General features: G+C 35.9%; 1 protein-coding gene across 5 annotated transcripts; it reads right to left on the reverse strand.

Moving 5' to 3' along the window:
* Positions 1-1,185: 1,185 nt before the first annotated feature.
* Positions 1,186-11,795, reverse strand: LOC129880293 (uncharacterized). Of its 5 annotated transcripts, none has more exons than XM_055954263.1 (11): positions 11,420-11,795; positions 10,582-10,657; positions 9,859-10,219; positions 8,607-8,765; positions 7,405-7,485; positions 4,078-4,176; positions 3,751-3,846; positions 3,530-3,673; positions 2,010-2,117; positions 1,769-1,820; positions 1,186-1,687 (listed from the first exon to the last, which is right to left on the reverse strand). In XM_055954263.1, the coding sequence occupies exons 3-11, from the start codon at positions 10,186-10,188 to the stop codon at positions 1,656-1,658; spliced, it is 1,101 nt and encodes a 366-aa protein (XP_055810238.1). In that variant the 5' UTR covers positions 10,189-10,219; positions 10,582-10,657; positions 11,420-11,795; the 3' UTR covers positions 1,186-1,655. The 5 variants fall into 5 exon arrangements, with proteins under 5 accessions (XP_055810238.1, XP_055810239.1, XP_055810242.1 ...); XM_055954264.1 differs by having other exon boundaries at positions 11,395-11,795; XM_055954267.1 differs by having other exon boundaries at positions 3,751-3,843; positions 11,420-11,791.
* Positions 11,796-12,122: the final 327 nt, after the last annotated feature.

The following is a 12,122-nucleotide window of genomic DNA, read 5'->3' on the forward strand; positions in this document are numbered from 1 at the left end:
CGATAATGTTTTTTATAAAATAGAAAATATTTTTTACGAATTGAAGTAGGATAAATACTTTTTAATGAAAAAAATCATCATTAGTAAAAGAATATGTTTAAAAGAAAAAAATATATTTATTTGGAAAAATATATTTTTGACCCATTTAAGTAATAATAAGAGCATTTTTGGACCAAAGTATTGAAAGTAAGAATATTTTTAGATCAAACTATCAACTAAGGTCATTTTTATTTGTTTCACATAGTTCAAGGACATTTTAAAGTTGTTTCCCTTTTTAAAGAAAATTCAAAATGGCTTAGGAGGTTTTTGTATTTGTTTCATTTGACATTCCAGCTCTTGTACTTTTTGAAGTTTAATTCAAACAACAACAACAACAATCCAGTGAAATCCCACAACGCGGGGTCTGGGGAGGGTAAAGTGTACGCAGACCTTACTCCTACCAAGGTAGGACGACTGTTTTTGAGAGACCCTCGGCTCAAAAGAACATAAAAAGAGGTCAGATAAGGTTAGTGAAATCAAAGTGATTAATAAAAGTATATTGTTAGTGAAGTTGCAATATGAAGTATGAACCATTTTACAGTGATAACAATAATAAAAATTATTCAAATAGAAAGATATTGAGAAGGTAACAATACCACAATACGTTGTTAATTATATGATCATCATCTTTAAACTCATTAGGGGTTTTTGGTAAGGTATATAAGAATAATGTTAAAAATAGAGCGTATTAATAATGCTTGAATTAGTTATGCTTGCATTAATTATGTTATTATTTTTTATGCATAGTTTGATTTGGCGTATTAAAAATAAATGCATTGCATAATTTATTTTTAAAAGTATTTATTTACAAAAAGACCCTCCACAAATATGGTGGGAAAATGTAAAAAAAAAGTTTTGAAGGGCAATATGGTCTTTAATCATGCTAATGCATACATAAATCCCTTTACATTACTAATACCATGAATTTCCATGTATTAGTAATACACTCACTATTCAATACACAATAAAATATATAACTAATACATAGACTAAAAAAATATACGTACTACTAATACACAATGTTAATACATGCATTATTTCTTCCGACTCATTCGGCATGTTCAAGAAATCTTCTTGCTTCCGATGATTGTCTCCTTCCCTTTTTGCTGATGAAATCTTTGTCTTTGACAAAAAGAACAATACAAATTGCAAGAACTAACAACAATTTTATTATATACTATATCTTACTAGTGGAACTCATCTTTGACAAGAAGATGTTTCACAGTTCAATGAGTCTTCCACTTATTTGATGGGGCATTGTTAAATACATACATATAATATTACACATGACACAGACATGATTTGAATCAATAATTCCATGATCTTTCTTCAGTATCTGGGGAACATAGAGCGCGCAATCCATTGTTGAGAATTCAAAGCCAAACAATAGTAACATTTGTTCCAATAACATTTACATAATTCCTAATTGCAATAAGATTAATCCAAACTGACATTAAATCAGCAGATGATCCACTGGCTTCATAGCACAAACCTTTTTAGGTCAAAGAATCAAGATTCTGCCAAGCACTGGACCTAGTGGTTAGTGCGTGTAGAAATCCTTGTCTGTAACATAACTACATTTCTGCCATGTACGCGAAAACCATTTGTGTGGTTTGTCATTTCTCTACCTCCTCCTGAATTTGACCCTCTGCATTAACAAATGTAGTTAGATAACATCGACAACCCCTAAAAATGACCAATTCCGAGTGTGCAAGAAAGTAACTCTTACCAGGAAGTTCAACAGCCAAATTTGCTTGCTGATCTGCATCAGAGTTTGATTCCTATTAAACAAAAGAGAAAGAGATGCCAAATTTCAGTAAAACCATCAAGGAGAAGACACAGATAATAATTCCAGAGTTGAGGAATATATGTAGTTTTTTATGCTATTATTGAACAGGCTTGTGACAGGACCACGTCTTGATGAGTTATGCTGTGTGAATGAAAGAAGAGAAAGGATGTTATCGAATTACCCGAAGGACATGAATGATGCGGAAAGAAAGGAACCTTTCCTTCAATTGTTTTGCCTGCTCAAACACCGTGGCAATGTTTTGATTTTTAACCTTCCACAGACCTTGGATCTGTTTGGAAAATTACACTCTGATTAAAGTAAAACATCAAAGGGATTGAAAGTGAAGAAAACAAGAAACCGTAAAATAAACTAAGAACACAGGACAGCTAATAAGCAAAAGCCATGTTGCTCTGACTCTTCAAAAATTCTGAAGGGTGCGTGCCGGATCCTCCAAATGTTATTTTGGAGGATCCGACACGGAGGCAGCAAATTTTTTGGAGAATTTGAGCAATGTAGAGAAAAAGAACCGCTCGTCAGATCCTAACAGCTTGACAATTTTTTGCACTGAGATATAACGAGACTTTTTCTAGGTTCGACCTTTTCTCTACTCTCTTGACCTTTTCACAGTATCAGCAATCTACCTCTTCTGGATTTTTCCTATTTTGCCAACTTATTTCAGCCCATCCTCCATTAGTGTCATCGCTAAAGCATAAAATCATTACTAATCTCAAATATTTGTTAAAATTCCCCATTTCTTCAAATCATATGTTGTCCTGCACTTAAACTGAAGTTAAATTGACAGTGGTAACTGACCTACCCATGACCACCTTTTTTGGGGTGATAACTACTGATTTAACCATAATCAAAATTCACAAACATTTCTTATTTCTTCTCTAACCAAGTGGTTCACTTAGAGCATTTGGATTGGCTTAAAAATGACTTTTAAGTCAAAAAGAAAAAAGTGGGGGTGGGGGGTGGGGTGGGGGGGGGGGGGCTTTTAACTTTGACTTTTTTTTGTAAATTTTAACTTATTTTAAACAGTTTTTGATTTGCCAAACACTTACAAAAGTTAACAATAACTTAAAAGCTGGTTTGACCAACTTTTAAGCCAATCCAAACAGGCTCTTAGTTCACAAGGAAAACATGCCAGAGAGGTCAGAAGAACCTTATCGCACACAGACGAAAGGTACAACGCAGAAGAGACTTGAGGAAATGGCACTATGGAATGAAATCAATCACTTCAAGAAGTATTGAACAAACAGTCATTCTCTAGAAAATTAATGAACAGTCACAAATTTGTTAGATTGCTCAGTACCAAATTCCTGGAACTTCATGGTAAGCAAAATACTCCACCAATCCAGCTAAAAGATTAAAGAATGCAGTTGAGTTTTTTTAAATAACTGTGGTGTCTGGGCTATCAAAAACGGACAGGGCACCTGCTACCTCCCACCAGCACAGGTACCAGGTAACTCTATCCACCAAGGCTTGGATAGATGGGAAGAAATCACCTAGTGTTAGTGTTTTTGTCGCCGTGGGGAATTGAACACCGGACCTCATGGTTCTCAACCAACTTCATTGACCACTAGACCACACTTACAACAGAATGTGGCAAGTTCTGATACTGCAGTGTATCATAAAGGAACAATCTCACTCAAGAGAGAGGAGAAATACACAACTGAGTTCATGATATAGAAAACAAACCTGCATACAAACAAGCTTGGAGTCACCCTGAACACGAATACTTGTGAACCCTTCTCTAAGTGCATGTTTCAAACCCAAAATAAAGGCCCTGTATTCAGCATGATTGCTTGTTGCCACTCCTAAACCTTCGCGCAGCCTGAGGGTCTATTAGAAGGAAGGTTGTAAGTACAAGTAGGAAGAACCAAAAGCAAAAGTACAATTCCAAAGTTAGTGATCATTACCATGCTTCCATCATCTGCCCGTATAACAGCTCCTGCACCAGCTTGTCCAGGATTTCCCTTTGAAGCACCATCGAATTCAAGAGTACATGACCGCTGCTAAGGATAACAACTCAGATTCTTTATACCAGAACATAAACCATCAAGAAAAATAATAAGATCCTAGCCTGATAGTTTGCCACAGAGAGTTCGGTTTTCACCATTAATCTGTAAAAAATAGGATTTGCTCCTGCCTACCTACCATTAAGTATAAATTCATTTGCTTTGTAAACTACATGTATAGACATTATTTATGCTTAAAGATTAGCCATCATCTTAACAGCCACTCACACCAGATGGTAGAGCTAGAACTTGGTCACCCTTTTGATGTTCTAACTTGACATGCTTTCTTACAGAATCATTTGAAATAACTGCTGATCCAACCGCATCCTGCAAAGGGAGGTGCCAATAAACAAAATAATTTCCATTACAGTGTTAAGCCAAACACATTTTATCCATGCAAAAAAATGTAACTGATCAGTGTTAAAACTATTTTAAGACAATATACATAACCATCTGTGCAAAAGGCAGGAAGTAGAACAAAATACTGCAAAGAATACAATCCACTGATCAGTGTTACAACTATTTTAAGACAATATACATAACCATCTGTGCAAAAGGCAGGAAGTAGAACAAAATACTGCAAAGAATACAATCCACTGATCAGTGTTACAACTATTTTAAGACAATATACATAACCATCTGTGCAAAAGGCAGGAAGTAAAACAAAATAATGCAAAGAATACAATCCACTGTTTGCAACTTTATGTGCTCCTTGTATAGTAAGATGCTGCAATTCATCCAATTGTAAAATAAACACCACTAAGATGTTCTATTTCCAATAGGCAGCAGCATTTTCTATTAAAATACTTAATGCTGACTTCTCAAAAATATTAAGTCTGTCGAAGATAAAGATAAGGATGATGATCAAGACACCTAACCGACCAGGATTAGTGCAGTACTTAGTCGAATTGTAATCCTTGTAGGAGTCAATGTGTATATACTGAAGATCCACCAGCTCCTAAGGTATCAGGACACCATATGATGACAAGGCACAAGGCAATGCACACACCTCTAGCACACTTGTTTCTTGTTGCAAGTAGAGAAGAGATACATAAGGAACCAACAACCATAAAGGAAGCTTTGCAATCTCCCCGTTGGCTCGCAGCAATGCAAGAAGAAATTGATGCGCTCCACCACAATCAGACTTGGGTATTGGTTCCCAAAACTGCAGGTTTAAATATAGTTGGTTCTAAGTGGGTGTTTAAAACTAAACTTAAGGCAAATGGCACCATAGACAGATACAAAGCAAGGCTTGTTGCTAGAGGTTTCTCTCAACTTGAAGGAGTTGACTTTGAGGAGACAATCAGTCCTGTGGTTAAAGCCACAACTATAAGGATAGTACTCTCAGTCGCAGTCGGCTCAAGATGAGAGATCAGACAGTTAGATGTTAAAAATGCTTTCTTACATGGTTACTTGCAGGAAGAAGTGTACATAAGTCAACCTCCAGGCTTCACTGATTTCAGGTATCCAAATCATGTGTGTTTGTTAAAAAAGGCACTATATGGCCTTAAACAGGCACTCAGGGCCTGGTTTGATAGGTTCAGTCTTCATTTACTTCATCTTGGCTTCCTGTGTAGTAAAGCAGATCCCTCTTTATTTACTCTTCATTGTGTGAGAGGCACTGTCCTTCTGTTATATGTGGATGATATAGTTGTCACAGGAAGTAATCCTAAGCTTGTCTCAGAGATTGTTACAAAGCTTGGAAAGGAGTTTGCCATGAAAGATCTTGGACTTCTTCACGTCTTTCTAGGAATTGAGGTCAAATATTTCCCAGGAGGAATCCACTTGAGTCAGGTTAAGTATGCTGCTGAGCTTCTTAGCAGGACAGACATAATGACAAAGGCAATGCACACACCTCTAGCACAAAAACATGGCTTACAGGAAGCTACTGGAATTCTAGTTGATGCCTCTATGTACAGGAGCATAGTGGGAAGTCTCCAATACTTGACACTCACTAGACCTGATATCACTCATGCAGTCAACCTAGCCAGTCAGTTTATGCAATGACCAACTAGTGAACATCTTCAAGGTGTAAAAAGGATCCTCAGGTATATTAAAGGGACTCTCCAGCATGGTCTTAGAATCATTTCACACTCACCTTGCAGGTTATATGATTACTCAGATGCTGACTAGGGAGGTTGTTCCCTTACTAGGAGGTCAACTACTGGATACACCATTTATCTTGGTGCAAACTGCATCTCCTAGGCATCCAAGAAACAAACTAAAGTGGCGAGATCAAGTGCTGAGGCTGAATATAGAGCTTTGGCATCTACTGCAGCTGAAATGACCTGGATTATCTATGTTCTACATGACATTGGTGTGTATCTAAAGACAATTCCTAAATTATTTTGTGACAATCTGAGCGCCTTGTATCTGACAGTGAATCCAGTCATGCATGCCAGGACCAAACATGTGGAAATGGATTACCATTTTGTTCGAGAAAAAGTAGCCAGAGGGCAGTTACTCACAAAGTAAGGTCCAAGGACCAACTGGCTGATATACACACCTTGACAAAGCAGGCTTTTGCTGATTTTAGAAGCAAGCTAGGAGTGAGTGTTCCACTACTCACTAGCTTGAGGTGAAGTGTTGAAGATAAAGATAAGGAAGATGATCAAGACACCTAACCGACCGGGATTAGTGCAGTCACTTAGTTGAATTGTAATCCTTGTACGAGTCTGTGTATAAGTCTTAAGAGTCCTAATATGAGTATATGCCAAAGCATTGTACTAGCTAGAATAGAACTCTTGTGTTTAGCTAGAATAGAACTCTTGTGTTAGGTGAAGTCTGCTGTAATATTCTCCTATATAAAGGAGCCATTGTAATCGAGATTATTATCAATCAATACACACAAAACAGTTTCTCCTAAACTAGCTTGAGAATCCTTCAAAGTCTTCCCTTTTTGCTGACAAATAAAATTACTGACAACTTCCAAATACTCTTTTTCAATGTTAACTGCAAAATACTCTTTTTTTCAACTTCACCAAACATTTTCAAACCCCCTACCAAGGCTCTAAGCAAGCACACAACAATAATAAGCCAATTTCGATGACCTCAGCTCCAATAAAGAAAAAAGTAAAGAGATCTCCCATCTAGTCATACAGCTACGCTGCATCCCAAAAATTCAAGGGATAATTACTCTTAATTTCTTCCTAAAATAACCTTGAAAATCATTAAATGAAAATTTTCATCAATGGGAAAGTTCCAGTTAAAAAGAAATAAGGAAAGAGAAACAGACATCAACCATTATGCAGTGTCAATGCACAAACATGGTAAAGTATAAGCCAATCCAAACACCCTCTTAAGTGACATTGTTCTCCTGTAAGCTGTGAAACCATTAGTTATGGCATCTCAAGGAATATTCTAGAAAGGAATCTATAAACTTGAAGTGCATGCAAGCATAAAATTATGTACATTGACTTCCTTAGGAACCAAACAATGTTTGAAAAATGATTGAGAAAAGTAATTAAACTTGGATTATAGAGTAAAGTGGAAACAACTTCAGAAGACAAACTCTGGTAGACCTTTACACAACAAAACGATACACAACCATCTTACCGCATATTCTGACCACATTGCGTCTTGTGGCCTCTTCTTTGGCACATGATCAGATGTTCCACTTTTTGAAGAAGAAGGTTGCTGCAAAATACGAAATGCTAATAAAGCTGTATGACCAATTATAAAAGAAAATGAGGGAAGAAGAAACATGTATTATTTTCTGGGCACTGCAACTCTATGATAACTATCAGAGCATACAACTGACCAGCAATTTCATCTAAAGCAAAGAGTGCATGAGAGAGCAAAATCAAAGAACTTTCAGAGAAACAGAGAAGAATCAGAGACATAGAGAACAGAGAGGCAATGATTGTTTTGGTAGATCTATAGTTAACTATAATGTAGAAATGAAAATATGGAGTAGAAAATTAATGGGCCAGGTACAAAACTACTGATAATGTATCAGCATTCAGAGATAATCCTTGATATACAACATAGAAGAAACAGAAAGAAATGTATACCATGCATGACGATTTCAAAGAAGCTCTCGCAATTTTCCCTTGTACCATTATTGAAATGGTAGGGGTGTTGCACTAAAATCTTTAACTTTTTCTTTATTTGAAGAATAGGTGTGCAGAAAGTTTTTCATTTCTGCTATAACATTAAGGCACAAGCCAAGTTTCCGCAGAACGCTGTTCCTGCCAAGGTTGTATTTTCAAAAGTTGCAAAGAATTCTTCAAATCTAGACATCGTGGTTGGTTAATGAAAACTCTTACATTTAACAGGTAAAGTTTGTAGCCTCTCTAGGCAACAACATACACAGTGTAATCCAACAAGTGGGGTCTGGGGAGGGTAGGATGTACACAGACCTTACCCCTACCTTTATGGGGTAGAGAGGTTGTTTCCGATAGACCCTCGATTCAAAAGAAGTGTAGCCAAAGAAGCAGCAAACTTTCTACGCAGAAGACATAAATTCAGCCAGGCACCTCATGGTTTTGTTTCTGGAGATCAGCTGCACTGAATATGTGACAATTCCAGTTTTTCTTTAGCTCGTTGTTTTCAAGAGTATCATGGGATTCCTTTGAGGGTAATATAAAATATAAAGTGATATTAAGTTGCAAAGTATACATTCTAATGATGAAGCCTCTTTCTCAGAGACAGGAAATCTGAATATGAAACCTCATCGTCAACAAGTTTTGACATCAAATACTCACCTTTGAAAAAAGAAATAGATTTTATCCAAGAGAACTGCTCAGGAACTATACCTGAAAAGGGCATGGTACTAGAGTCCCAAAGAGATCTTCGGTAAGATCTGCAGCTCTGATAGAATAGAGAGCATTTTTAAGCCCACAAGAAAGAAGATATTCTTCTGTGTCCTTAGGCATGGCATAGCCTTTGTACACACTAACAGGAGGATCACATATCTGCCAGCAACAGAAGAGGAAGAGAAAACAACTCATTATATCAATTGCAAATCTGGAAACTTCATTGTGATAACATCTTTCTTTTTTATTTATATACTAATATTTATTTATATTTTATTTGTTATAACTAGATTTCACTAAAATAAGTTTGCAGCACCAAGAATGAACTAAAGTTTCAGAAGATTTGACCCCTTATAATATGTGTAAGAATTAAGAAGTCTAAGGATCCACTGGGAAGTCATCTCACAAGCATCATCCAATTACTGCAGAAGTCCTATCTATCCGTAGTACATGTTCTCAAGTATGCTACCTGGCAATAGGCAGATGAAGTGACAGAGAAATCCTAACAATATGGAGAAGGCATGGTTGCAAAACATGAACAGAGAACTTAGGAAAAATACTTTCTAATGGAATAATAAACAATTAACTCAATTACCTCTTTCTGTTGTCCTCTGAATCTTCACAGATATTGTTTTACAAATACAATGAGACAAAAGAATAACATATAGAAGACATAACTGCTTACACTACCCTCTGCTTTCAATTAGAGCATTACTTAACAATTGTCACTCACTCAACGTGCTTATCTGAAATTGCAGTTACTCCCTCCTTCCACTTTTACTTGTCCACTATACTAAAAATAGATATCCACTTTTACTTATCCAGTTTGGAAAACCAAGAAATAATATATCATTAAGTTCCTAATTTACCCTTATTATTAACTATAGTCATTTTCCAATGCATTCCAAAAATATTAAGTTTATTATATTCAAAGGGTGATGTAGTAAAATTTGGTATTCTATTTATTGCTCCTTAAGGGGTGTGCCAAGTCAATACTGGACAAGTAAAAATAGACGGAGAGAGTAAAAATAAGGTCAATCTTATTACTACACAAGATTTTGACTTTTTGGCTGAATCTACCTATGTCAATTAATCATCAAGACTATGAAAAAGTAACTTTGTACATAATGTATGGATAATTTCTGATGAATAGTATTGTGTCTTTGTATCTTCCCTCGGGATTAAAAGTCATCTACAAACAATAGAACGATTCAACAATAGATCAATAAATGGGTGAAATAACAGTAGTTACCGATGATCCGACTTGTGTCTGGCAATCACTCAAGTTTTTGTACACTCCAACCAGATCTCCTTTCCTGACAACAAAGAAACCATCTCTCTCTTCCTTCATTTCTGGAGTGGAATCAGAATTCTGTGATGGATAACTATCTCCACTATGCTTTTTGGACGAATAGCAGCAAACACAAATTTTATTCAAATACGAGTTGGAATCAAGTTTTTTAATTCTAGCATAGCTTGTCTTCCATGAAAGAGATGGAAATCCACAGATTGAACTCTTCACAACAAGATGGCTAGTCCTTGTGTATATTGCAGTAGAACATGCATGAAACAAGCTGTTCATTCCACAGGACTTCACTCAGATTCACCAGCTTCTGGAAAACAAAAAGGAAGAAAATTGTATCTTTGCTCATTCAACTAATATATTATATGAATCCATTTGAAGAGAAGAAAATAAACTTATTCTCCATCTAATTTCTTCTACTCCACTTCTACATACACAACATGACCAAGTGAAAAAGTGTGCAATTAATAATTTGTGGAATACTAAAACAAACTCCATTAAGATCAGAAGCTAATATTTTATAAGAACCTTTGTATGCTCATTTTTGCATCTTTTGTATGTTGAAAGACAAAATGAGAACTTTTCTTAAAATGTAAACTTAACTTTTCTTCTACTTAATGACATTAGCTTGAAAATAAAGAATAGCAAACCAGAGTTAAATGTTTAATTTACAGGCAAATTAGGGAGGATTCTTCCAGACATAATCAGACTCAGCTGCGAAGAGATTGAACAGTTCCAAGATTAGAAGCTGCAATTCCAAAGAAAAATCAAGGGAATCAACAGAAGAAAATCTGTAAAGGTAACTTGAAGAAAATCTAAAAGTCCAAACCTATAAATGAAAGAAAGACTTAACTTTCGCTTATCAAAATACATCTTATGTGTGTATTTGATTTCCCTAAAACCTTAAGACCAAAGAAATTTATTCTTCATCCACCCTTAACTTTCTTCCACCTCTATAGACACAATATCACTGTGCAAAAATTTTCGTACCTAATAAATCCAATTGTGTGCAACTATACTTTGAATTCAACCAAGTTCACTAATTGATTATAAGAACTAAATTGCAGTTTCTTTTACAGTCCAAATTCAAATAATAAAAAAAATTAAAAGGGTACTAGTTATTCTATTTTCTTTTACCAACACATACAATAGACAGCTTAAAGGTTGAATTTTCAAGAATAACATGGAGAATTTTTCATCCTACATCCCCAAAAATCCAAACTTTGAGTCAATATGCTTTGGAAAAAGCAAAAATTGTTCATGTGTCCACATTCATATTACGAAACAATACAAGACCCAGCTGAAAAGGGGTTGCACAGTTCCAAGAATAGAACTTTCAAACTCCACAAAAATGCAAACTTTCAGAGAAAAAACTGTAAAAGGTATTCACAAAATCGAAAAAGAACAAACTTTTAACGAATTTTGAACCCTGATTTGGGGTGGGGATCATAAAATCGAAGATTTTAACAAACAGAGAAAACATACCCCTCAATTACCAGATGAAACTGACCTGTTCTTGATTAAGACCTTGTAGCATGAACAAGAAAGCATGGAGAGAGTGTAAGAGTTAGAGATAGGGGTGGGTGGGTGGAGTGGGTGGGAGGGTGTTTAGAGTATGGGTGAGATGGGGTGCGTGGCGAAGTGGGTGGGTGAGATGGGGTAGTGGGGAGAGTGGGGGTACGGGGTGAGTTGGGGTGGGTAGGTGTAACTTTAGCCTTTAGGTGGGGTTTGTTTTGGCTGGTTAACCCGGTTGGGTTTAGTTAATTTTGATCCGGTCTGGTTCCGGTTCAGTTGTCTTCTGAATGTCTTCATTTGCTTCCACATCTTTACTGTTATCACATTGTGAAGAGAGAAACACACAGGCCACAGCCATCATGCAATAAAAGCACAAATATAATCCAAGAAGATAGATAATTTTTTCCATTTTGGACAATTACTAACATCTTTAAGAAAACTTGTAAAAATTATCATGTTTTATCTCCAGGCTAATAAACAAAGAACATAACGTAGTCATGAAATTGATGTAACAGCAACAAACTTGAAAAAATAAGCAGTATACACTCCAATTAACAAACAAAAATAGTATGGTAGGATCCCAAAAAATGAATTGTCACAGCAGCTACATGCACTTGGGAGTCGTTTGGTGTGAAGGATAACACCAAATAATTTTAGAATTAAATTATAGTGGCACTTAAATTGGTGTTTGATTAGCA

The sequence above is a fragment of the Solanum dulcamara genome, chromosome 2 (assembly GCF_947179165.1).
Source record: "Solanum dulcamara chromosome 2, daSolDulc1.2, whole genome shotgun sequence".
In the NCBI taxonomy this organism is placed as follows: Eukaryota; Viridiplantae; Streptophyta; class Magnoliopsida; order Solanales; family Solanaceae; genus Solanum; species Solanum dulcamara.